General features: G+C 51.0%; 1 protein-coding gene across 10 annotated transcripts in view; it reads left to right on the forward strand.

Moving 5' to 3' along the window:
- Positions 1 to 289: 289 nt before the first annotated feature.
- Positions 290 to 26298, forward strand: part of Tcof1 (treacle ribosome biogenesis factor 1) — a 31524-nt gene continuing 5515 nt past the window's right edge. For 3 of the 10 annotated variants that reach the window (XM_075968552.1, XM_075968559.1, XM_075968562.1), the window contains exons 1-20: positions 290 to 476; positions 2916 to 2971; positions 5088 to 5230; positions 8439 to 8512; positions 9131 to 9305; positions 9853 to 9926; positions 12673 to 12840; positions 14630 to 14842; positions 14950 to 15174; positions 15272 to 15472; positions 15592 to 15753; positions 15913 to 16065; positions 16158 to 16331; positions 18158 to 18289; positions 18430 to 18624; positions 18744 to 18950; positions 19904 to 20029; positions 23967 to 24153; positions 25021 to 25142; positions 26045 to 26264. In XM_075968552.1, coding sequence (XP_075824667.1) covers positions 369 to 476; positions 2916 to 2971; positions 5088 to 5230; positions 8439 to 8512; positions 9131 to 9305; positions 9853 to 9926; positions 12673 to 12840; positions 14630 to 14842; positions 14950 to 15174; positions 15272 to 15472; positions 15592 to 15753; positions 15913 to 16065; positions 16158 to 16331; positions 18158 to 18289; positions 18430 to 18624; positions 18744 to 18950; positions 19904 to 20029; positions 23967 to 24153; positions 25021 to 25142; positions 26045 to 26264 — 3115 coding nt within the window. In that variant the 5' untranslated portion in view covers positions 290 to 368. The remainder of the gene's footprint in view (positions 477 to 2915; positions 2972 to 5087; positions 5231 to 8438; positions 8513 to 9130; positions 9306 to 9852; positions 9927 to 12672; positions 12841 to 14629; positions 14843 to 14949; positions 15175 to 15271; positions 15473 to 15591; positions 15754 to 15912; positions 16066 to 16157; positions 16332 to 18157; positions 18290 to 18429; positions 18625 to 18743; positions 18951 to 19903; positions 20030 to 23966; positions 24154 to 25020; positions 25143 to 26044; positions 26265 to 26298) is intronic. The other 7 variants (XM_075968557.1, XM_075968556.1, XM_075968558.1 and 4 more) reach the window with 7 other exon arrangements.

Here is a 26298-nt window from a genome sequence, read left to right on the forward strand (position 1 = left end):
GTGAGTTCGTGACCAGCCTGGTCTACAAGAGCTAGTTCCAGGACAGGCTCCAAAGCCACAGAGAAACCCTGTCTCGAAAAACCAAAAAAAAAAAAAAAATGAAGGAGCCCTCTTTATCATGGCCGTCCTGAGGGCGGGATCAGATCAGGCCACGCCTTCGAGCCAATGGCAGAGCTGATTTGCTTTCGTGGCTCCACCCTCTAGAACGGGAATGGCCCACTCCAGCTGCAAGACTACACTTCCCAGCGCGCCTCCCGGCTGGGTGACGCAAAACCGGAAATGAGGAACATGAGGTCCTAGGGCGCGAGGGAAGAGGTTGGCGGGGGGTTAGGGGGCGTGCACGTGAATAGGCTGGCCGGATCTCTGGCATGGCCGAGGCCAGGAAGCGGCGGGAGCTGCTTCCCCTCATCTACAATCATCTGCTGCAGGCTGGTTACGTCCGCGCGGCGCGGGAAGTGAAGGAGCAGAGCGGCCAGGTAAGCGTCGGAGGACCGAGTGCAAGACCTAGAGAACTGTTGCCCGCCCCCCCCCCCCCGGAGGTTCGGCCAGCGTGGGTCTGAAGTGCGGGCCAGGGGTACAGGAGGAGCTTTAAGCTCTGCCTTACCCCCCTGCGATTTCCACCTTCTTCCCGGGGCTCAGTTTTCTCATCGGTGCAGTGGGCGGGCCGGAACCTCTGATCCGAGTCTTGCAGCTTTGTAATTCCCGCCCTGGTTCCTGGTAGCCGCAAGTTTGTTTCCCTAGTCTCAGGCCACGTGGCTCTATGCAGTTCTCCAAGGGCACCCAACTAGCAGCTGGTCTCGGGGTGGATTGTCACCACTCTTGTTGGGAACACCGAGAGGAATTCTGCATGTCGTGCAGGCCCCTTGTCGATTATGACAAGACTCGAACTCGTGGTGCGGTGCAGTGATTAAGAAGTTCTTAAACTTGGCAACTTTTAATTTGGCTCTGAGGTGCAGATAATGAGATGGGTAACGCCAGTCTCAGGCCCCTCTGCCTATTTCACAGCCTAATAGTGGACACAAAAGAAGACAGTTAACATTGTCTTAAGCTGTAGAATGGGAGATTTGAGATGCTAAAACATCTGGCATCTCAAATCTCCGGAATCTGGGTGAGGACTACCCAGGACTGCTTCCCTGAGGATGTAGTAGTTGGTTTGAGAGCTCCAGGGAGTTGAATAGTTAGAGGTGCTGATGTCTGGAGGTTGGAGTGGAACTTCTGAGTGTCATAGCCTCCAGAGAGTTTGCTGTGTTTAAAGTTTGAAATACACGACTGTGGAGTCTCCCAGAAAGATGGAGGCAAAGTAGACAGGCTGGAATGATCCATGGCTAATCTTCCAGAAGAACAGTAGTGAGATGTATATTGACCGAGTTAGTCAATACCACTTTGGCTACAGTGAAAACTTAAGGGCCACTGGGTGTGGTGGTGCATGCCTTTAATCTCAGCACTAGAGGCAGAGGCTAGTGGATCTGTTGTGAGTTCAAGGCTAGCCTGGTCTGCCTAGTGAGTTCAAGGCCAACAAAGGGCTACAGTGTTAGACCCTGCCTCAGAAACAACTCAAAACTGAAGGTTGTTGGGCCCTAAGATGTTATGTGTGGCTTTCCTAACCTCCCTGTACCTCGGTTCCCTTCCCATCTGTACTCCAACCATATAACTTAATAGATGGGGGGAGCGGGACATAGTTCCCATCCTCGTGGTTTGTGTGCCCAAGCAAGGCTGTGTCCTGCTCTCACCGAGCAGACACAGAAAAATCAGGTTGTGGGCTAGCCTGTCTAGATTGTGGCAGGTGCTAGCCACAGTGAGGCGAGCAAGGGGGATATGGAATGTCAGACTCCAGTTACAACTACTAAGGTGGTCAGAGAAGTCTTCTGGAGGAGATGACCTTGAAGTCTAGAAGGAAATGAAAAGTTGAGTTGTGTGGTTGACAAGAGAGAGAACATTTTAGTAACAAGAATGGCAAAGCCCTGTTAGGAACTGGTGGCCCGACTTACTTTATTATGACACTTTATGTGACTGGGGTGGGGCAGAATGAAGCTGGCTGACTAGATGGTCCCCTTCAGACTGACAACAGCCCTTTCCATCATACATTGACTAAGCTGCGGAGAAGGATCTTGGAGTTAGCAAGGATGAGTTCAGCCAGTGAGTAGGAGCTCTTCCTGACCCTGGGCCAATCTGTTTGGTGCTGACTTGTTTTTTTCCCCCTGCGTGTGGCTCTTTTAACTCCCATTGGAGCACTTTGGCTGTCCGGTCTTGATGTTCACACAGTGTGTTTTCTGCCTGGGCCTGGTAATTGTTTTCCTCTGTTTTAACTAAGGCCTTTGCATCCACCAGATGGTGCACGCCTTTAATCTCAGGAGGCAGAGGCAGGCAGATCTCTGTAAATTCAAGACCAGCGTAGTCTATAGAGCGAGTTCCAGGACAGCCAGGGCAGTTACACAGAGAAAACATGTCTTAAGAAAAAGAAAAATGGCCCTTGCACTTTTTGGGCTCAGTGTCTTTCCAGACATCTAGTAGGCTCCAGTATGTCCCCTGGATGCCTTCAGGATTTGGGCTATCTTGTGTTTGGGGGAGACTGACTAGCCAGGCCTTTGAAAACCATCTAAGAGGTTAGTAAGGAAAGCTCTGCCATACGGTTTCCATCCCTGGCTGTGCTAGGGATATTGGGTCATGCTGGTTTGGACTGTTCCCGTGCCCACCTCTCAAAGGTACCTCTTACCATTGTATTATATTGAAAGGTTTGTAACTGGAACTGGTTGTCCTTCTTGACTCTGCAAGGTTTAGAATGGTGCTGGTAATGCCAAGTGGATACCCAAGAGCAAACAGAGCACATTCTGAAACATCTGTTGCAGGCCCAGGGAGGAAACATTCCTATTGGGCTGGGTACTTACTGAAACTCTCTACTTATTATTTCTCTACAGAAGAGTTTCCTGACTCAGCCCGTCACCCTTCTGGACATCTATACACACTGGCAGCAGTAAGTCTGATAGAATGGAAGGGATGGAACAGGGTTACCCGAACCAATCATCTTTGCCACCAGCAAATATTCTAACGTGGCCTAAGATATGGCCTGATAGCCCACTGTGTGGACATACTTGTCACTTTCAGAAGGCAGGTTACATGTCTGGGTGTTTCTCTGTGTGTAGCTTATCACAGGGGGAAACAATCAGAGCTGGAGCTCACCTTTCTTTTTCTTTTTTCCTTTTTTTTTTTAATTGTTTTGTTTTGTTTTTGAGACAGTAGCTCACTCTGTAGACCAGGCTGACCTCCAGTTCTAGGACTAAAGGAACGCCCCATCACACTCAATGAAAGCTGAATCTCTTAAAAATAAAAGTTCATGGTGGCACACACCTTTAATCTTAGCACTTGGGAGGCACAGGCAAGAGGATCTCTGGGTTCAAGGCCAGCCTGGTCTACAGATCCGTCACAAAAAAAGAATTAATACAGCTGGTTTCTTTCTTTGTTTTGTTTTATTTTCGTTTGTTTGTTTGTTGTTTTAGCTTTTAGGGTTTTGTTTGTTTGTTTGTTTTTTGAGACAGGGCTTCTCTGTAACCCTGACTGTCCTGGAATTCGATCTGTGGACCAGGCTGGCCTCAAGCTCAGAGATCCACCTGCCTCTGCCTCCCGAGGGCTGGGATTAAAGGCCTGGGCCACCACCCCCTGGCTGGTTTCTTTCTTCTCACTCATACTGTGATCAAGGAGGCAGGTGGGCACAAGTCAAAGGTGGCACTCGTGTTAATAAAGGCGAGTGAAGGCAGGAGCCTGGCACTGGACACGAGCACTTTTCCAAGCTACTGAAAGGTGAGGTTGGTAGTGACTGTTCCGTTATGAAACTCATTAGGTAGGGGATACCAGGCCCTGGGGGAGAGCTAAGGTCACCCTCCCCTCCATGCTTAATACTCCTCTGCCGCTTGGTGAAGGCGGGGCATGCGCCCTTGCCCTCTCTGTCTTGCCCAGGTGTGTGGGTGTTGCTTACTTTACTTCCTTCCCCAGCAAACTATGTCTGAGCTGTGCCACACTCTTATTTCCTGCCTCTGGCTCCCGCTGTGGGTGAGGGGTACAGAGTGGACCAGAGAGCTCACCCACCAAGCCAGCCTTGACCAGTGGTTAGGCTATAATATTAGGCCTGGAAATTAGCTCAAATGAATGGCCTTGAGCAACTTTGGGACCTCCTAGAATATCTTCATCTGTGAAGTGAACGTTACTATCTCATCGCATTGTGAAGCTCCAACGTAGTGGTCTGTTAATAAAATCCTGAAACTGGCCAATAAAAACCCTGCCCTAGTATTCTTCTCAGATACTATTCTTGATACAGCGGGAAAAACAACCAAGAAGAAGAAGCTCTATCCTTGTGAAACTCGAATTCTGTTGGAAGGAGAAGGGTGAAACAAACTGATACATGTAACAAAAGCAGCTTCCTGAGGAGTGTCCTTCCTAGGAAGAAGGGACCTTGGCAGCATATCTCAAACTGACAGCAGCATCAAACCCAGCTGGGAAAAAAAGGGGTTAGACAGTGGCTTCCTGCAGGTGGGAGAGTGAGGTCAAAATGGGGGATTAAGCTGCCTCAGTAAAGATTTACATCTTACATACACACTTCCCACCTCACCCCACTTCCTCCTTGCCCCAGGCCAGTTCCATCATGAATCCTTTCTCCAGGTATATGTCAGGCACTGGGGGACTATAGTGAGTTGCTGTCCTCCTCTCTGGGACCTGTTTGTGCAGTGTAGGGGACTCATCCAGAAAGCAGTTGGCAGAAGGCTGAGAAGGAAATGAAACTGAATGGCAGGGCAGAGTACTGTTGGGGAGGGGTGTCAGCAAAGATGCTTTACACCAAACTCAAGTTCAGGAAGGGGAGAACAAGAACCCCTGCACAAGAGGAGGTCACAGTTCTAGGGGGAGGAGAACCTGGATGGTTCTGTCCAGTGCCCCACGGACACTACGAATGGGTGTGAATGCAGAGCAAGGATAAGTCCACACTGTGGTGGGGTCACTATTTAAACTCTACTGTGTGCACATGTCCTCTGAAGGCTGAGAAGATGAGCAGTCTGACCTCCCAGAGCTCATGGATATGTCCCGTCTCCCATGTCCTGCAGGACCTCAGAGCTTGGCCAGAAGCAGAAGGCAAAGGACGATGCTGCGCTGCAAGCCAAGAAGTCCCGGGTGTCAGACCCCATTAGCAGCTCGGAGAGCTCGGAGGAGGAAGGAGAAGAGGCAGAAACCGAAACTGCCAATGCCAGTAAGAACTCCCCTTGCCGGCTGGTGTGTGGAGTTGGGGCCCGCGCCAGGGACAGCTGTGGGATGTCAGTCTGCTCCACAGCAGCCTCCCCTTCTGAATCATCCTTTAGCGTAAGCCAGAAGAGGTGGGGCTTTTCAGAGGGAGGTTAGGAAGTACCAGAGAGCCCTTCCTGTGTAGCAGACATTGTGACCCCAAACTCTAAGGGTTTAAGGAGAATCGTAAGATCCCAGAAGGCTGGGTGTGGTGGTACACATTTATCTCCAGCACAGAGGTAAATGAATCTCTGTGGCCTGGTCTACATAGTAAATTCCAATCTAATAAGAACTATGACCTTCTCTCAAAAAAAAAAAAAATTGAGGGCCCACACAGCTGTTCAGGTCACTCACTAAGGGCTTTTTTCGATGCTACTGCTAAAGACAGGAAGGAGACCACATTTGTGCAAGTGTTGGGACCACTTCAGAAGGTGTTGGTGGTCCCACTTGTGAGTGGCCTTGGGGCTGCTTCAAGAGTTGTTGGTTGTTTTAGTTACTGTTGCTGTGAAGAGACACCATGAGCAAGGCACTTTATATAAAAGGAAGCATTTCATTAGGGGACTTTTGCTTACAATTTCAGAGGGTTAGTCCATGATCATCGTGGTGGCAAGTACATCCTGCTATGTAGGCAGCTGGCAGAGAGCCAGAGACGGGTTGGTGTGGGGCTTTTGAAACCTCGCCCACATGACACACCTCCAATACAGCCATACCTCCTTATCTTTGCCAAACAATCCACCAGTGGGGAACCAAACATTCAGTTATGTTTCCATTCAGACCTCACTGGTCTTCCCCATTTGGCAGTATGTGATTGATAGGCCCCATAGCAGAGCGGCCTATGTGACAGGCCCCATAGCAGAGCGGCCCTAATGCAGTCTCTTTGGCCTCTTCTCTCCTGGCGGCAGCTATTGCTGTGTCTCCACGTCTCGAAGGCATCGTATTGCTTACATAGAAGACAGTTTCTTGATTTTTATGTAGGTTTTCTGATTATAAAAGAAATACAGGGTTCATTATAGAACATTTAAAAATTTGCTTCAAGAGAAGGCAGGGGAGAAATCGCCCACATTCTTGCCACCTACTATTCTTGCAGTCTTGTCTTTTGTTTATTTTTCCTGTGTATACTGTGCCAGATGTTTGAGAGGATGTTGAATATATATTTTATATCTTAATCTTAAATTATAAATACAAAGCAGGTCCAATTTGTATATAAAAAGCATACAGAAGAAAAACACGGGAATTCCTGTTCTCCTCCCCATCACGTCCTACCCATGTCTCTTGATGGGCAGGCAGCCTGTAAGCTTCTTCCAGTCAGACATGTGCCCACCTATGTGCTTGTGGACAGACCTACATGCTGCTTCAAATGTTTGTACTGACAAGGTATTTGATAGTAGTCAACTTTTAAAAATATCTTTTATTTATTTGACAATTTCATAAATGTGTTGGGGGAGGCTACTTGTTAGTTCCCTGCTGCTCAGCCCCAAAATAATCCCACAAAACTATAGTATTTAAATCACTGCTTGGTCCATTAGCTCTAGCTTCTTATTGGCTAACTCTTACATCTTAATTTAACCCATTTCTGTTAATCTGTGTATTGCCACGTGGCTGTGGCTTACCAGCTAAAGTTCCAGTGTCTGTCTCTGGCGGAGCTTCATGGCTTCTCTCTGACTCTGCCTTCTTCCTCCCAGCATTCAGTTTAGTTTTTCCCCACCTACCTCTATTCCCTGTGCAGGCCCAAAACAGTTTCTTTATTAACCAATGGTATTCACATTGTACAGGGGGAATCCCACATCAAATGTGTACAGTGTAACTCCCCCAGGACAGCCCTGGTGTGTTCTCCCACCTTAATATCCCCTTTTCACGTTTGTTTTTTGTTGTAATCAATCCACTGAATCCAATTAGTACTGCCTGCTAGAATGCTGACCAGTTTCGTGTAGTTAGTATGGCTACGGTGAGTTCATGAGAATGACCTTGTCATGTTCTTAAGACAGCATTTCACCAGCTCATGCATTCTTTCTACCTGCTCTTCTGTAATGTTCCCTGAGCCTCATTGGCTTGATTTGTGTCCCATTTAGGATGGAGGGCTCAGTGGGTACTTTCTCAACCACGACAAGTTATGGGTCTCTGCATTGCTACCCGCTGCAGAGTGATGAATACGTACACACACAGGAGCAATGTGACATCAACAGTAGTAGGTCCTGTCCCGTGTGTGCCACCCCCACCCCCACGCTACAATCTCTTGAGCCAGTAATCAATGTTTAGAACTCTGAATTTTAAGCCAGATGTGGTGGCACATGGCTGTAATGCTAGTACTCAGAAAGCTGAGGCAGGATGTTCCTCAGTTTGAGGTCAGTCCGGACTACATAGTAAGACCTTGTCTCAAGAACTAAGCAAAAATAACCGAAACAAAAACCCAAAATGTAAAAAGTCAATTACAAGTCCATCACCAGAGTCCTCTTTGAAGCATTTGTGGGTAGCATGACAGGATGTCAAGCATTTTCTTCAAAATAACGTGTGATATGAAGGGGAGAATGAGGCAGTATGATTGGCCACGAGGTGATGTGAAGTTACAGTTAACGCGGGAGCTAGGTGTTTTCTATGTACCTCTTCTGTGCTGCTGGGTTTTTGAAAACTTGGCACAAGTGCAGAAAGGGAACATTGAAGCCCCAGGAAAGAATTCGGTCCTGCTGTTTGTTTCAACAGTTGTCCGTTTAATGATAACTTCCCCTGAATACTAAGATCTACGGTTATCATTCCCTAAAACAATCCATAATAGTCTGAATCTCAACCTCTCCAATGAGGCCCAGCACCATTTCCACCAAGAAACCACTTGACTTCCACATAGCTTTCTCTGTCACCTGAGGCCGGCTCCTGATCACCGTCCGCCTGCTGGTAACTGTCAGGACTGAGGGTTCGCACCCTACACAAAGAGCACTGGCCAGAGTCGGACATGTTTTGTGGTAATAGGTGGTAGAAATGTAAGCCTGTCTTTTCACTCTGGGAGCCTCCGAGTCCCTCAGGGATGCAGACATGGTCAGCAAACTGATGCGACACAAAGCTCTTCCCCGAGACCCTGGGCTAGGCCTCAGATCCTCACGCTAGCTCCAAGCGGCCAGTACCAATAGGACTGTGAGACCAGGTGAACTCTGCCCGCCATTCCGCACGGTGTTTGTGTCTTCCAGCCCCAAGACCAACATCTGTCAATTCCTCAGCCACGGCTGCAGAGTTAGCATCAAGCATGAAGGAAAAGGCCCAGGTGAGTGTTTCCGAGTTACTTATTACTGTGGGAGTTATAGCCAGTGAGCGTAGTCTCCTGTATTGGAATACGGTTGTAAGGCTCCGTCTGTGTCTTCATCTACCTGGGCCTCGGGTACTTTTTCTGTGAAATAGAAGTGACACTCATTACCTCAAGCTCCACGGCACATGGGTAGTTCCCTTCCTCTCCCCCACATTCACCTGCTCACTGAGTACCCCTGTGTTTATGCACTCTGCAGAGTCTCTGAATTAGAAAGTACTTAGAAAATGTCATTTGTCGGTAATCTGTAAACCCCACTGCAGATTCATAAATGGTTGTGTCACCCAAACCAGAACATAGCAGTAATATCTAAAAGTAACGATGAAGTAATGCTACCACAATGAACTATTGCTTAATGCAGAGCAGGAACCACTGTGACCCAGGAACGGTAATGCACTCAGTGTCTTCCTTCATCCTCTGTAAAGATGAGGTGACATGCCAATTAGCTATTACAGACCAGAGATGACTGCCCTGAGGCTAGGGAGGGAGGGAGGAAGTGGCCCTGTTGGGCCCACGGTTGGGGGGCTCTTGTTTCTCTTGCGTCCTCTGATAACAGAGTTTATCTCTTGAACTTTGTAGGCAAAGACCAAGATGGCAAACTCTGTGCTGCACCCCGCATCAGGAAAGGCAGTGGTCCACCTGCTCTCTGGGAAGTTACCCAAGAAGTCAGCAGAGCCCTCTGTAAACACTGTCTTGGCCTCGGAAACTGAGGAGGAGGGCAGCGTCAAAGCCCACGGAGCCACTACCAAGCCTGGTGAGAGGCCTCAGAGCCGGAGACAGGGAGGCGGGCCTAAGCACTGCCAAACTATTTGAGACATGCTGAAGACAGATTTGTCTCTGACAGTCAGGGTCCTGCACAGACAGCCGTTTCCCCCTTCCCTGGCCTCCTGGGTCAGCTGTCCAGACAAGACTTGGGCTTTTCAGAGGGCAGCATTTCCTGGCTTCTCTCTTGGGTGGGTTATGGGACCGCTGTGCCCCCTTGGACAGTAAATGGAAAGGCATAGGTCTGTCTTCATTTCTTTGGCAGAATAGACACCCAGCCTGTCCCCCATGCGTGATGGCAAAGAGTGACTTGCTTAATCTTCAGATGCTGCTAGCCTTACCAAGGCCTCAGAGATACACAGAAATGGGTAGCGAGGGTCCCCACCCCAGTTGGGGGGCTTTGGTTCGAGGCAGACACCTAATCCTGTACAGGTTTGAGAAGGAGTTCTTGGCACCTCGATTTGACTAGCAACTGGCATGGGGGCTCTGGGAAGGGAGGTGATGTGGAAAGGTACTCAGACCCTTGTGTCCACCCTCAGGGATGTTGTCAGCCAGCCAAGTCAGCAGCTCCAGTGAAGACACCTCAAGCTCCAGTGATGAGACAGATGTAGAGGTAACTGCCACCCGTCCCCAGGCCTCTGGCACTCCCAGAAGCCTTGCTAGTGTTTGGATCCTCAGCAGCTGGAAAGGTGATGGCCAAGGCTTGGTAGCTGTGGAATGAAGAGCAGTGTTGCTCAGGACGTGCAGAACATCGGGGTCCAGCGTTAGGAGGGGGAGACACCTTCCTGGGTGGGAGAGGAAGACACAGGAGCAGAGACCCTGAGTAAGAGTATAACTGTGGTGTGGTCAGTGTTGAGGCTACCTAGAGGATTCTCAGCCTAATGGCGAATGTAGGTGCTGGCCTGGGATTGGGCAGGGCCCTTGGTCTGCAGCCTTGTCTCTGAATTTTGAGCACTTAACACCAGACCTTGGGAATACAAAGTGAGCCAGGTAGGCAGAGCTCCTGGCTTCACGGGGACCGTTGAATATTTAACTGCAGCGGGGAAGGAAAACCTGGTGAGCAGAGCCCACTAGAGGGCTGTGATAATAGTAACAAGGTGCCAATGGCAGGAACTAAGGTGTCCCATTTAGAAGTTTGGTTAGCGGGTACGGCCAAGCCACAGCTCAACAAAGCCATGAGCTTATGTAAAACATGAGGGTGTTTTATTTATTTCAGTTGTTGGATCCTGGGCATGAACTTTGTAAACTACAGTGTTGTCACCTAATGTCAAAAGGTGAGACAGGTGCCTAGAGTGCCGCCCCACCAACCCTGTCTAGCCAGGACTGCAGGCTGCCCTTACCTTCTCCCTTGCTGTTGGACCCCGAGTATAATAATATATAAGGACACCTGGATCCCTTCACTCCCTGCCTTGCTCCTGGACATCTGCCACCTAAATATAGTGCATTGGTGGGCCAGAAGCCACTGTGGAGCTCTGGCGGCAGTGAGGTGTTTAGGAAAAACCTGGTACTGAAGGGTCGTGTTGGGCATAAGATGCAGAAGTAGAGCAGAGGCTGACTGACCTACCAGCTACTTTAGTTGTGTCGGGATTTTGGAACACTAAGGAATTTTCAGGAAGACGCTCGTGCCAGTGCAGATACCGGGCACCTCTCCCTGGATAGCTACCACAGGCAAATGCTTTTTAGTTTTTAGTTCAGGATGGGCCTTATTGTGTGTCAGTGGATAGATAGGCATGGTGGCTGAGTTCTGCCCCAAAGGTAGCTAAGGGCCTTATAAGCCTTTGTGCTGCCCTTGAACATTGTGCCTTTTGGGGAAAAGGGTGTAAGATTCTGCCTGCCTTTGGGTGAGCATGTGTGTTTAGCAAGAGGCTTGTATTGATTACTTTTCTTTTACTGAGAATGGTCCCATAGGCTCATCCATTTGAATGCTTGGTCACTAGGGAGTGGAACTGTTCGATTATAAGGATTCGGTGTGCCCTTGTTGGAGGAATCGCGTCATCGCTAAGAGTGGGCTTTGAAATTTCAGAAATTTCAGAAATCCATGCCGGACCCCATTTCTCTGCTTGTGGATCAGGATGTAGCTCTGAACTACTCCAGTACCATGCCTGCCTGCGTGCCTCCATGCTCCCTGCCTTGATGATAAGGGACTAAACCTCCTTGTAGTAATAGGAGCAGCGGGGCTGCGTCCCCAACACCCCAGCCGCCTGCTAGCTTATGCCCGAAATAACAACACACAAACTGTATTCATTTAAACACTGCTTGGCCCATTTCTATCTAGCCTCTTCTAGGCTAACTCTCGCACCTGGACTAGCCCATTTCTAATATTCTATGTAGCACAGCTAGGTGCGCTTACCGGGAAGATTCTAGCCTACGTCCATCCTGGGTCAGAGCTTCATCGCGTGTGTCTGCCCAAGAGCCAGGAGCATGGCGTCTCTCTGAGGCGTCTACCCCCCGAGAGGAGAGCTGTGGAGTCTGAGCTCACTTCCTCTTCCTCCCAGCATTCTGTTCTGTTTTCTCCACCCACCTATGTTCTAACCTATGAGGGCCAGCCAAGCAGTTTCTTTATTTTTTTTAACCAATGACCTTCCTCCATCACCTCCTTGTCTTAGGGTTTCTATTGCTGTGAAGGGACATCATGACCACAGCAACTCTTATGAAAGAAAACATTTAACTGGGGTGGCTTACAGCTTCAGAGGATTGGTTTATAATCATCATGGTGCGACATGGTGGCATGCAGGCAGATGTGGTGCTGGAGAAGTAGTTGAGTGTCTACATCTTGACTTGCAGGCAACAGGAAGTGGTCTGAGACATTGGGTATGGCTTGAGCATATATGGGACCTCAAAGCCTGCCACCAGAGTGACCCACCCCACTTCTTCCAACAAAGCCACACCTCTTAATAGTGCCACTCCCTATGAATTTATGGGGACCAATTACACCCAAACTACCACACTCTGAAACTGTAAGTAAGCCCCTAATTAAATGCTTTCTCTTACAAGTGTTACCTTGGTCATGCTGTCTTTACAGCAATAGAACACTGACTGAGACACCAAGGCAAGTTTTAAGAGTCTAATTGGACTTAAGGTTTCATAAGGCTAGAGTCCATGATGGTGAAGCAAAGGCATGGCAGCAGGAACTGGGGGCTCACAAGCAGGAGGGAGAGAGAACACTGGGAACAGCGTGAGTCTTTAGAAACCTAAACCTACCTCGATCCTTCTCAAACAGCTCTACTTTGTGGGAACCAAGTGTTCAAACACGAGCCTAAGGGTACCTTTCTCATTCACATTGCCTGATGAGCTTGACACCCCTTTGACAATAAAGGGGAAATGGTTCTTCATTTGCTGTTTCTGTTTCCTGCTTCTAGGTGAAGCCTTCAGTAAAACCAGCCCAGACCAAAGCTTCCTCAGCCCCTGCCAAGGAGTCTCCAGCAAAAACGGCCCCAGGCCCTACCAAGTTAGGGAGTGTGACCTCCGAGAGCAGTGAGGAGGACTCTGAGAGTGGGGACGAGCCCCCTGCTGGGATTCCCAGCCAGGTTAGCCTAGGGCTGTCTGTGTAAGAGGACCCATTCTAGAGTTCATGGTGAGGGAGACGAAGGGGCAAAGTGAAAAACGACGACGACATCTGGCCAGGGGGCTTTAGTACTTGGAAATGGTCCTTTGGACCCGCACTGTCCCAGAATGGCAGATTCCTGGGGGGGGGGGGGGGGCAGTTCCGACACCTGCTCTGGTGATTGCATTTTTTTGCCTTGGTTTCCATAGTGAGTATACTACTGTCCTCAACATAGGTGGCCATGCTAGGAAGAGACCTGCGGTTTCTTCATCTTGAGTCTCCTCTTGTAGTCCAGCCCAGCCTCTAACTCGTGTTAGCCTCCCAAATTCTGGGGTTACAGGCGTGTACTATCATACTGTCTTCAGTTACTTTCCATTGCTGTGAAGAGACACCATCACCAAGGCAACTTAGAAAGGAAAATTTAATTGGGTGCTTACAGTTCCAGGTGTTTAGAGTCCATGACCATCAAGGGAGAGAGCATTGTGGCAGGCAGGCATGGGGCTAGAGTAGCGACTGAGAACTTTTATATGATCCACAATCAGAGAGAAAGCTAACCGGGAATGGCATGGCTTTTGAAACCTCAGAGCTGGTGGCACACCTCAAACAAGGCCTTCTAATCCTTCTAAACAGTTCCGTCAGTGGGGGGGTCCAGGTATTCAGACTTATGAGTCTGGGGGCCGTTCTCATTGAAACCGCCACATGGGTCCTGGTGAGTCCTGAGAAGTTTTAAGTTCTTGTTCTCGCCTTAGCTTTTCCAGCTGTACCAGACCCTGAGCAATCAAATGCTAGAGAGAACATTCTGTTCCTCTTTGGGAGCCTTTCCCTTGGAGTGTAGTTCAGCTAGCAATGTCATAGCCCTGAGCACAGTCTGGGACATGCAGAAGGAGCTAGAAAGCTCTTAGAGTTAGAGCGAGGAGGAACAGTAGTCCATATCCAGGGCTCGGGGTGGGGTGAAGTGTGCGTGGCCATTATTAAGATGTTAAAGAAGAGGTGGTTAACAACCTGAAGTGGCCAGGGAAGGACTCCAAAGGAGATATGACCAAAGACCTGAAGTTGAAGGGGGCAGGGAGCAGAGTTGGGTGTTGAGGCTCTGAGGTAAATTACAGTGTACAGACCCTGCCTTCTCAGGGCTGCGTCATCAGCGTTGGTTCAGATCTGTGGAGATGTGCTGCATGCAGCTCATGGCAGTCACTGCCCCTCACAGAAGGTCTTGGAAGGTCTATGGCCACCCTGCCAAACCTGAGAGGCAATGGTGAGCCTTTGAGAGCAGTAGGGAGAATGGACAAAGGAAGCTAGTGTGGGAACTGGATCTAGGAGATGGAGGAGGGGCTCTCTGGGCTCCTGTTGCTGTCTACACTAGGAAGCCTAGGGAAGCTTTACTTCTTTCCTGTGTTCAGACTGTGCCTTAACAACTACCTTTGCATATCCCTTTACTGCCCTGAGCCCTGCCAGACAAAGGCCAGTGCCTGTACCCATAAAGCGGACTTTTCCAGCTAAGGACTTGACCTCTTACACACTGAGACTGTCCATGGCCAGAATGAAAGCCACATACTGGTAGCACTGGGGTGGGGGTGTGTGGTGAGGTGAAATGGGAAGGTCTCTGTGCTAAGAGGATATGGAGCTGGTCATTGCTAAGGAACCAGAGGGCTGGGGCAGCTAGGGCACCACTGAAGGGGAGACGGGAAACTGGTTTCTCAGGAGCCTCTGGGCTTTCTCCTAGTGTCAGCACCAGAGGAACTTAGAAGAATGGATTTTTCTTTCTCTTTCACCAGGTAAAGACCTCTGGAAAAGTTCTTCATGCCGGAGCTGCCTCAGTCGCTGCCAAGGGGATCTCTGGGAAAGGGCCCATCTCAGCAGAGAAAGAGAAGCTTGGGCCCATAGCCACCCAAGCCAAGGCAGGAAGGCCAGAGAAGGATACAGAGAGCAGCAGTGAGGACGATTCTGACAGTGAGGATGAGGAGCCAGTTGCTGTGACCACTCCTCAGGTGAGGCCTAGACATAGACCTGCCGGGCCTGTCTGCTCCATCAGAGCTTTGCACTCGTCCGGCCCCCATCCTTTCTTCCTTCTGATTCACTCCTCACTGTCTCACAGCAGGCGAGGCCTTCCGGGAAGAACCTTCAGGTCAGGGGTACCTCAGTTCCTGCCAAGGGGTCCTCCCAGAAAGCGGCTCCTCCAGTCACCCCGGGGAAGGCAGGGCCTGCAGCAGCCCAGGCCCGGGCAGCAAAGCCTGAGGACTCGGACAGCAGCAGCGAGGAGTCAGAGAGCGACAGTGTAAAGACACCAGTGGCTGTGGCCCCAAGCACAAGTCCTGCCCAGGTGAGGCCAGGAGCCTTATGCTCTGCCTAGACAGGGCTGTGATCCTCTGTTCAAAACCAGTGTGTCTTCCCCTGATCTTGCCCTTTGTCACTCACAGATGAAACCTTTGGGGAAAAGCCCCCAGGTCAGACCTGCTTCCGCTGTCAGCCTGGGGTCCTCAGGAAAAGGCGTCCATGCACCCTGCCCTGGGAAGGCAGGCTCGGCAGCAGTCAGGGTCCAGATGGGAAAGGTCGAAGAGGACTCAGACAGCAGCAGTGAGGAGGAGTCTGACGACGATGGGGCTGTAGCCGCAGTCAAGGTAAGACCTTGCACGGCCTCGGCACGGGGGTCTACACGGCCCTGCCAGCCCCAGCCCCTTCACTCCAGGTTCTGCTGTCTCCCTGAGGCTCCCCACTGATCTCATGTGTCTCGTTCCAGGCAAAGGCTTTGGGGACAAGGGCCACTCCTGCACTCCCTCAGAAGGTGGGGTCTGTGACCACCCAAGTCAAGACTGAAAGGCGCACAGAAGACTCGGAGAGCAGCGAGGAGTCGAGTGACAGTGAGGAGGAAACGGCACCAGCGGCTCCAACCCCGGCTCAGGTGGGGACCAGAGAGGGGAAGCAACCTCGCTGCCGATCCCGCCCTCATCGACACCCTCCTTTCTGTTGGTAGGGAGGCCAGGATGAGCTGCATCTCACAACACATGTGGCCTGTGAATCAAGGGGTCTCCTCCAGCCTCCGTCTGCACTTTCTCCACAGGCCAAACCAGCTCTGGAAAAACAGACAAAGGCTTCCCCTAGGAAGGGCACTCCCGCCACCCCTGCATCTACCATGGTTGCCCCTGTGCAAGTGAGCACCTCATCCTCTAGTGAGGAAGAGTCAGGAGCTGCTCCTGGTACCATGAAGGTACAGGTGAGGCCTGCGTTTGCCCAGGTGGCTCCCTGCTGTCCCCCACGGGGCAGTTCAGGCCCCTGTGAAACCCTTTTATCCCCTTGTCGTTCTAGGGGAAGTCTGTCGCAAAGGGCCTCCAGGGGAAAGCTGCCTTGGGACAGGGGGTGGCCCCAGTGCACCCTGGGAGGACAGGGTCTGCAGTTGCCCAGGTCAGGGCTACAACTCAGGAAGACTCAGAGGACAGCGAGGAAGAATCCAGCAGTGAAGAAGATGAGACCCCAGTACAGGTGAGGTAGTGAGGAGCCAGCCTGGACTGAGACTGAGGATAGCTCAGCTGATAGTTCTGGGGCTCAGACTCAACTGGGCCTCAAGTTCCCCTGCCCTCTGTTTCCTGAGCCCCCGTCTCTAGGTTCTCACAGATCTGGATGTGTCCCGTGCACTCTGCCCACTGCTGTTTTGGGCAGGAGTTTTGTGGTAGCGTGCACACTATTCCAGGAGGGTACGGTGGGGCTGTTCTGGGGTGTTTAGCAGTAGAGCTGGCCAGGCATGGCGCCTCAGATGTTTAAGAGGAATGCCAGATCAGTGAGGAACTGAAAGTCACCTGGTGAGGTAGAAGGTAGGCTTCAGACAGAGAGGCAGTGGCACAAAAAAGCAAAGCAAGCTGGCTTTAGTAGCACCACAAGCAGGGGAAGTGGCAGTGGCCAGAGGCAGGTCCATCCTCGTGAATGGTGGTGCTATTCCTGGGGCCTTGGCTACCCTCCTGTCAGAAATCCACCCTTGTGGTGGGTGTGGGTAGGACCTCACCTGCCCACCTACTGCCCGGGAACCTGTCTTACTGGTGGGCTGGGCTGCTGGTGGCAGAATTGAGAGCCATACCACCTGGTCCAGGAAGACAGGAAATGAAGATGGCCTTGTCACAGTCTGCACTGTGGGGACCTTCCTTAAGTCCTGACCAGATGACCTCTGGATAAGTCGGGGCCTGAAGTGCTGCTGGATGCCTTACTGTTGCACAGTGAAGGGGCTGCTCTGAAAGTCTTTGTCAGTTGTCTCACGCCTGCTGGGGCCTTCCATAGCTTATTGGTAGAGTGCTTAGCTGCCGTCCACAGAGCCCGGGGTTCCATCCCCAGCGCAGCACGTGCTCTAGAATGATTTCTCATTTTTTTCTCTGGCCCCTGTGAATTTGTACAAGCTAGACGCCCTAACAAACATTTTAGGACTTCTCTAGATAGTAGTTAGATGAGGTTAATTAGCATCTGAAGAGATGTTGCTTTTGCAGAAGACCTGGGTTTGGTTCCCACGTGGTGGTTACAACAGTCCGAAACTCCTATTCCAGGGAATCTGACTCCTGACCTGCACAGGCACCAGGCGTGAGGTGACATGTAGATATGCACAGGCAAACTTTCATCCACATTAAAAAAAAAAATCTTTGAAAGGAAAAAGGATGAAGTTAAACAGAAAACAAAACAAAAAACCGAAATGAAATTTCTGTCTTGTTCTGTTACCTCCTACTCAGTTCTACTGCACTCGAGGTGGCTTGAGCTCCACCTCCCTCGGCATTCCAGGGAGCAGAGTTTATGTGGTGCTCAGCTTCCGTTCTGCTAAGTAAGTTTAATGACGTGGCACATTAGCTGAAAGGGAGCCTAGGTAGGATGATACCTACTGGTTTTACAGTATAGAATTTGAGTATTTGTTAGTGACAGGCGCTGTAGTAAACATTCAATCTCCTATTTGATTTTTGCAAAAATTTCATAGATGCATTTTATTATACTCCTTTTATGCAGGGGAAGTGAGACCTACTAAACTTAAGTGGCTTCTGTGGTTTGTAGTTTTGTTTTGTTTTTGTAGACACGTCTCACTATAGCCCTGGCTGTCCTACCTAGAACTTGCTCTGTAGACCAGGCTGGCCTTAGACTCACAGAGGTCTGCTGCCTCTGCCTCCCTAAGTGTTGGGATTAAAGGTGTGTGCCGCCACCGCCTGGCTCAAGTGACTTCTTAAGTTCACATTGCTGATAGTTGGGAAGAGTATCAGTGCAGTGTCTGCAGTGCCAGAGTTCGTGGATTATTGCTGTTTCAGGTCACCTTCCACCTTACTAATTCCCCTACTTCCTTCCAGGCCAAGCCCTTGGAGAAATCTCCTCAGGCCAAAGCCAACCCACCTAAGACATCTCCAGCCAAAGGACCAGTGTCTGCCTCTGGGAAAGTGAGCACTGCAGGTGCTGCAGCAAAGCAGGAGGTCCCTTCCAAGGCAAGTGCGACCAGACACCACAAAACAAGATGGGATAAGTCTAACGGGTCCAGCAGTGATCCAACATTGATGACACTGTGCAGAAGCAGGGTATCCTTTATTATAGCCTCATCTAATGCCATTGTTGCCTCTCAATCCAGGGGAAACCACCTGCTAGTACTGTTCAGAACAGTGCTGTCTCTGCAAAGGGCCAGCGATCTGCTCCAGCTGCAGGAAAAGCCGGGGCTCCAGCAACCCAAGCACAGAAAGGGCCAGTGGCTGGAGCAGGAGTGGGGAAGAGCTCAGAGAGCAGCAGTGAAGAGGAGTCAGACAGTGAGGAAGAGGCGCCGACCCAGGTAAGGCGGAGCTGGAGTTATGGCGGGCGGTGTGTTTTGGCCCAGGCCTCTTAGCACAGCTCGGTGTGCCTCAGAATCTACCTGGGTCCTCGAGCTCTCTCCCCTTACTGTTTCTTCAGATAAAACCTGTGGGGAAGACCTCTCAGGTCAGAGCTGCCTCAGCCCCTGCCAAGGAGTCTCCTAGAAAAGGGGGCCAACTAGGAACTGCCAAGAAGACAGGACCTACAGCTACCCAGGCCCAGAAGAGGAAGATGGAGGACTCGGAGAGCAGTAGTGAGGAATCCGACAGTGACGGGCAGATGCCGTCAGCCATCACCGCAGCTAAGGTGAGTGGCCTGAGAGCCACTGTCACCAACTCCTTGGTCATAAAGAGCAGATAGAAGTTCTAACTCCAGGATCCCTTTTCCCCGGGCCCCCATGTCCCCTGGTGAAATGTGCTGTAAGTCTCTAACCAAGACCATCCTAGATTCTCCTGTAGCTCACAGGGCCTCCACAGCACTCCTGTGCAAACTGAGGCAGGTTCTCCCAAGGTGTATGAATCCAGCCTACAAAGATACCCCTATCAGAGAGCCACAGGGAGCTTGGGCTATGTTGCCAGTCTTGTCTAAGGAGGGCCTGTCTAGTTCAGTGAAGCCTGGGCCCAGGAAATGGGAAAGAGTTCTTGGACAGCCAGGGCTACACAGACCTGGTGACAGGTCTGGTTTGAGCTCAGACATTGTTGATGCAACCTGGTAGAATTGATGGGTGATGGCATCTGAGGTGGCACCTTAGGAAGATGGCAGCTGAGATCATCAGAAAAAATGGTCCCTGTCAGTTTTGGCCAGTCATGACTTTATAGAAAGTAGGAAGTGTCACATATAAGTTGAGATATTCTAGCTTCTCTTGAGAAACTGGCAACCTAGGTCCTACTTGCTGAGTGAGGACAGTCCCACCCATGCTGAGAGGCACAGAGCCCTCCCTGGGCCCCTCTGAGTTGGCGTCACCACCAGCTCTTCCTCATTGATTGACAAGTTCTATGGTTTTTGACCACATGGTCCATGAAGCCTCCTCCTAAAAGGCTCATGTAGACATGTCACACTGTCTGCCACCGAAGACAGAGGCCAGCAGATCTCTGTAGGTTCGAGGCCAGTCTGGTGTACAGAGCTAATTCTTGGGCAGCCTGAGCTACACAGAGAAACCTGTCTCAAAAAAAAAAAAGATAGGCCATACTGTCCTCAGCACAAGAGGTGCCATGTTTCCTCCTCCACTGGGCTCCCTTCCCTGTCACATGTTCATTCAGGTCCTGTCCCCTCCAAAGGATGGTACCTCCCAACCTGCCCGGAGCAGGGCCCCAGCACCAGCACCCCCAGAGAAGAGCACAGAAGAGTCCTCAGAGAGCAGTGATGAGGAGCTGCCGTCCGCCCAGGTAGGTCGTGTCTTTTCTAACGCCTCCACTGGCTGAGCCAGGGTGTCACTCTTCGGAAAGAGTGTAGGGGATATCTCACCACATAGAGACAGCATTCCACAGCCTCTGAGCTCTTGTCTGTCTTCTGATACACTCTTCTGACATGGACAGTCCACAGAACATGGTAGGGTGCAGGCTTCACACCCCCAGCCCTCCCATGCTGGCCAGGGTCCTCTTACGATTCAGGTATTCCGTGTAAAATGGAGTTGGTAATGGTGACTATGTACCGATACAAGTGGCCCAGGTCCTTGGCTGAGTCCCCTTCCTGAGTAGGAATGCCTGATCACTGTTGGGAGGGCAGGTTGTCCCGGCTCCCTGTTTGCCAGGCCAGGGATTAAGACCCCCTTCCTTACCTTCTCATAAAGGGGCTTGAACGCTGCACTGCTCCATAGCCCCTTTGGTCCATGTACTGTTGGAAATCTAGAGCCTCCCCTGCAAGCCTAGCTGGAATCTATGGGCCTCACCCCAGATCAAGCCTGGGCAACGTATTGCACCTCATTTTCTGCTGTTCCCTGCTTCTACCTGGCCTTATCCCCAAACATGAAGCCCAGGGCACCTTCTCTGGCTTCAGAGGCCCACTCTATCCAGCAAGATGGTACATGTTCCCACGAAGCCAGGCCTTTTAGAGAGGGCACTGCCCTCTTGTTGAGGAGAGGGGACTGTGGCTCGGAAAGAGCTCAGGGAATGGTGTTTAAATCCTGGTGGTCTGCACTGTCTCCTGCTCAGCTGCCCTACACTCTACTTTCACACTCCCCACCTCAGCGGTCCCAGTTCTGAGAAGGTTGGCTCAGTCCTAACGCCTGCTGCTGGTCTCAGGCCCATTGTCTCATCCGTCAGGATGTCGGTGTGCTGCGCAGCCTTTCTGAGTCAGCTCCCTCCTAGCGGGCTCACAGCTCGGAGGGAAGGCTGCCTTGATTGTCTGTGTGAGTGGAGTGGACTCACAGTTAAAGCAAGTGCCGCTGGAACTACTGTTAAATTGGTACATTACGCTTAAAGATCTGGAGTCTCAAATTGGAAAAAGCAGAGCTTGTAGTGTCTAGATTCTCAGAAGGGTTCAGGGGAGCGGGCACAGCAGTTACAGATAGTTGTGAACCACTGTTTGAAGATGAGGAGTCAAACCCAAGTCCTCTAACCTGAGTCATCTCCCCAGCCCTCTTAATTATTTTAAAGGCTACTTCCTCTGTCTTCTTGCCAAAACAAAGGCATGGGCCCTGTCCTGAGTCAGAGAACAAGGAACTTGTAAAAATCTAAATTGTGGTATTAGGGCTTGCATGATTATTTCTAGAGGGAACTCCTGCCTGGTCCCTGGAGAGTTGTCTTCCAATCCTACATCTGAAAACAGTTTTCTGGTCTTCCTGGGTGAGATGCTTGCTTTTTCTGAGCATCAGCCTCAGCTCTTGGGGTAGGGTGGGGGGGAGAATAAACCTCGAATCTCCTAGCTATACCCCCAAAAGTATTATTTCCAAGTCCTTGGGTAGGATTGGCCCCGAGGGTTTGTTAGCTGTCCCCCAGGTGATGATGATAATCCTCCTCTTTTTTTCCCCCTATTTTTGGTGGTTCTGGGGTGAACCCAGGACCTCATGAGTGCTGAGGACATACCCTGCTGCTGAACCTCTAGCCCCACAAGGCAGCTTTGAGAAAAGCCCCTAGTGCTGTCCCTTCAGCCAGCCCCACCTCCCCACTTTGCCCGAGATTTACAGAATAAGGGCACAGTAGGTATGAGCCCAGCTGAGACAACAGGCCGTAGGCACTGCCCAAAGCACCCCAAGTTTGCTTCTGTAAGCGTCATTCCTGCAAATGGGAAGGGCATCCCCATACCTACTCTGCTCTCGGTACCCACAGGGTGAGGGGCTTTGGTGAAGGTGTTGTCCTCTGCGCTGCTCTGCCTCTGTCGACTTCTTTGATCAAAGCGCATTCCACATGTGCTGGGCTTTGTGCATTCCTCAAGGTGGGCAGCTGGGCTTGACCACACAGGGCATGATAACAGGGTGGGAAACAAATGCTTCAGGCCTCAGTACTGCTCCCTGTACTTAGCCTGCCCTCAGCAACCAGGCCACTACCACCTCCCTCCACTGCCCTCCCTGCACTGGGTTGGGGTGGTGTGGGCAGGTGGAGCTGGAGGAGGCTGTGCTGCGGAGCTGCTTTTAACATCCCAAGACGCTATTGTTTGCCTCAGTGGGTTTGCTGCCTCTCTTGGTCCCCAACAATCTGTTCTTCTGTCTTCTCACATATATATAGATCCCCCTCCCTCCACCACAAGCCTTCTCCCACTTTCCATCCCTCTCCTTTTCATCACGTGGGAAGGAAGGCTCTGGAAGTGGCAGATCAGAGCGGCCGCGGGGGAGGCTGTTTGGCAGGGTAGGGAGGGCCTGAGTGCAGCAGTGCTGCCACAGTCGGGTACCATAGCGCTGAGCTTGTTGCTCTCCTGTCCCACAGCCCCTGGGTGGTGGGAGCCTGATGAAGCGCAGCAGGTGGGCAGGGTGTTGCAGTGGACCTGACTATCTGTCCCTCTGTGGGCCTCATGCAGCCCTCTGCTGGCCAGAGCACGCGAGCAGCCCTCCAATCCCCTGTCTCCTGACTCTGTGCCTTCGTCAGCTGGGGCTTTGGAAGGAAATAGACCTAGAGTCAGTCCCTTGATGCAGTGACACATTTGGGAACCTGTGGTTCACTGCTCAGCTAGCCTTCCCTCTCTAGAGTCTGACGCTGCTTTACCATCTCAGTGACCTGCAAAACAGACCCAAAGGTAAAATGATGAGTCAGGACATACATGCAAGAACATGTCTGTAATCTCGGCATTTAGGAGATAAAGCAGGAGGGTCAAGAGTCGGAGGCCAGCCTGGTGGGCTACACAGTAGGACCCTGTCTCAGGATTTTAAAATACGTAAAGTAAAATGATGCACCCTACACACGGTCCCAACCCTCACCAGTTTGGTCCTGAGCAGATTGGCTTTGTGCACACTCTGCTTGCTTTCCAACACCTGCTGGCCTCAAGCATGTCATCTCATCCGCCAGGATTTCAGTATGCAGCTCAAAATGATAGGGCTTTTCCTTTTCCTCTTAAGCATAACCACAAGACAGTGTGACAGCTAGCAAGCTGACCCGCAGGCAGTGTGCTTGTTTTCCAAAGTATCTGATGAGTAACATTTTTTATGCTTGTCCTCCTGTTTTAGAGTCCAGATAAGGTTAGTGAGTGGTGGTGCAGAGGCAGGTAGAGCTCTTCATTCAAGGCCAGACTGTCTCAGAACAAGTAAGGGCCTCTCTCTCTCTCTCTCTCTCTCTCTCTCTCCCTCTCTCTCTCGCACACACACACACACACGCACACACACACATTAAAGTCTTGAACCCTTTCTTAATCTGTTGGTTTTTCTGCTGGTTTTACCCTGGGCAGTTTAGGTACTAAGGAAACTGGATTGGTATCACTGGGAGCTGCATGCTGGGCCACACCTCAGGGAGTCTGTATCAGGGTCTCTGGGGGAGGGGACAATGGGACTCCAGGAAAATCATATCTTATAGCCAGACTGCTTTAGGAAGTGCTTTTTAGAACTCCCCACTTAGCAGGTGGCCATCTGATGTCATCAGAAGAAAGAGGCTAAATTAGACATTCCCACTCTTGCCTTGCTGCCTATCTGTGTGTCTTCCTCTGTGGACTTAAGACTTTCTCATTTGTCCAGTGGTGTGGGTACTGCTTACACTCTGGGGTCACTGTGAAGGTCGGCTGGGCCCCTATGAATTGCTGTGCTGGGTGTTAGCTGGTATAGGTGGGAGTGGGCTACAAGTGCCCAAGCGCCTTGAACTTCTTGCCGTATTATAAAACCCTCCCTCACCTATTTCCCTTTCCCTCCCCCTGGCCAAGCCTTTAATCACTGAGTGTGTATGTGTTTTGTTTTTGTTTTTCAAGGCAATTAAATCCCCTCTGATTTCTGTCAACTCCAATCGTAGTCCAGCTGGTCCAGCTGCTACCCCCACACAAATCCAGGCTGTGAACACCTCGAGGAAAGCCCAGGCCTCAGGCTCCACAGCCCAGAGCTCCTCCTCTGAAAGTGAGGATGAGGACATGATTCCTGCCACACAACCCTCCATTCCTGGTGAGTTCGGCTTGAGCTGCTCAGCTGGGAGGGCTGCTGCCATGCCTGCTCTTCCCCATTGAGACCAGAAGGGACCAGGCGCTAGCCAGGTGGCCAGGGAGACTAGGAGCTCAGCCTTGGACCCTGCGTTACTACCTTGTTTTGAAGGAATTACATTCAAAGCTTCTGTGTGTCGTCTCCAAGCCTGAGAGCCCAAGGTTTCGGGGACCAGGCTAGTCTTAAGACAGCTCTGCTGTAACCAGCTGGCTGTGCGGTAGGCTATCAGGCCGGCAGTGAGCTTCCATCCCTTGTAGCATAGAAAAAGAAGACAGGTAACATTTTATACTTGGTCTCATCCCCAAACCTAAGGTGGATTAGTGTATTTGTATGTGGCTTGCCCTCTGGAAGCTCAGACATCTGCAGTTGTGTATCAGGACACGGTGACATTTCTCTTATTAAGTAGAGACAGCAAGATGCCTACTGGCAGCAAAACAGTATTGTGATTTGACTAGTACATGATGGGGACATGTGACCTTGTTGGGCTATGATAAGCATATCTTCCTCAGCATCCAGTGGCTGTCCCACTGATTCCTGACTGAGGAGTCTCTGGCACCATAGTCTAGCTTGTTGCTTAGGAGTAGCAGCCTGCTCAAGAGGAAAAGGCTCGGAGTCACTGCCACAGGAGCCATTTGAAGGCCCCGAGCCTTGTCAAATGACATGAAAGCTGCTGCCTGGCAGGCTTGGGGCGGAAAGCAAGCCAGCATCTGCTTAATGATCTCTAAGCCGAGCACCAGGTCCATGGGAAGAACTGGTAATTGGGTAATACCTTGCTGGGGAGTTACAGGGCTTCTGTACCCTGATGTGCCTGTCCTCTCTTCTCCATTTCAGCCACTAGAGCCAATGTGGTGACTGTGCCCACGTCCCTCCCACGGACAGCCCCCCAGCCCAACAAAAGTGAGCAGTCTAGTCGGGCGCCAAAAGGCAAGAAACCAAAGGCAGCGTCCACTCAGGTACTGTCGGGTAAGAGAGGGCTGTGGTAGGGTCACTCTGCTACCTTGGTGTGGCTTGCTCCCAGCACCCTAGTACTGTCATTTGGTCCTGGAGCCAAGCTCCCAAATCCCCACAGCATTGTCAGGAAGAGCAGGTTGAGATCCAAAGGCAAGTGGAATCCCTTCTCTTCCCAGCTTGATGGACTCTGAATTCGTTTTCTAGCTCTGGTTTTAAATGCTGTGAATACGAGTTGCTTGCCTTCCTTAGCATTTTCTCCTAGCCATCGCCCATTTCAGTGCATTGCTAATTAGTAGGGCAAGGTTAGGACACTGTTTAAATAAAACTGAGGGTGCATCCCACCAGGGTCAGTCCAGTGCAAGAAAGAGCCGGGCATGGTGGCAGGGGTTTGTAATCCCAATACTGAGTGACTAAAATGTGTCAGTCCCTAGGGGCACACTAGCCAGGCAGCCTAGTGTTAATTGGTGAGCCCAGGTCACATGGAGAAAGAAGGTGGGTAGCTTCCTGAGAACAACTCCTGAATTTTAGTTACAGCTTCAACATGAGCGTGTGTGCGCTTAAAGCATGTGTGTGTATGTGTGTACACGCTCTATGCACACACAGCCAGTGAGACACAACCAGTACCTAGCCTTCAAGTGCTTTGTGTTTGGGGAGCTGTGTGGACCATTTTGGCCCTGCTCTCCTTCCACCCATAACTGGGTTCTCTCTGCTGTATGTCAGTGAGAGCCCAGCATGACTGTGTGTCCTACCACCAGCCCTTACTCTATGTCTCCAGGCCTTAATGTCCTGGCACATGATAAGAAACTACAGTGCCCACCAGAGAGCTGTGGGGAAAGTCATGGGGCCTGGCCGTGTTATGTCCCTCTTGCTGTGACTTCCATTGTGATCTTTCTGTACCGAACAGATCAGCAGTGCCTTGGAAACACTCCCTATGACTCCCCAGAGCAAACCTGTCCAGTCCAAAGCAGCCAATAAGCTCAGAAAACCCAAACTTCCTGAGAAGCAGCAGCCTCCCTCAGGCTATCCCAGACCCTCCACAAGTTCAAGTGACAGCAGTGACATCTCTTCAGGGAGCGAGGAGGATGCCAAGAGACCCCAGATGGCCAAGTCAGCCCCCAGACTGGGTGAGGATTCTAGGAGAGAGGGCAGGGGATGAGA

This window comes from Microtus pennsylvanicus, chromosome 4, assembly GCF_037038515.1.
Source record: "Microtus pennsylvanicus isolate mMicPen1 chromosome 4, mMicPen1.hap1, whole genome shotgun sequence".
Classification (NCBI taxonomy): domain Eukaryota; kingdom Metazoa; phylum Chordata; class Mammalia; order Rodentia; family Cricetidae; genus Microtus; species Microtus pennsylvanicus.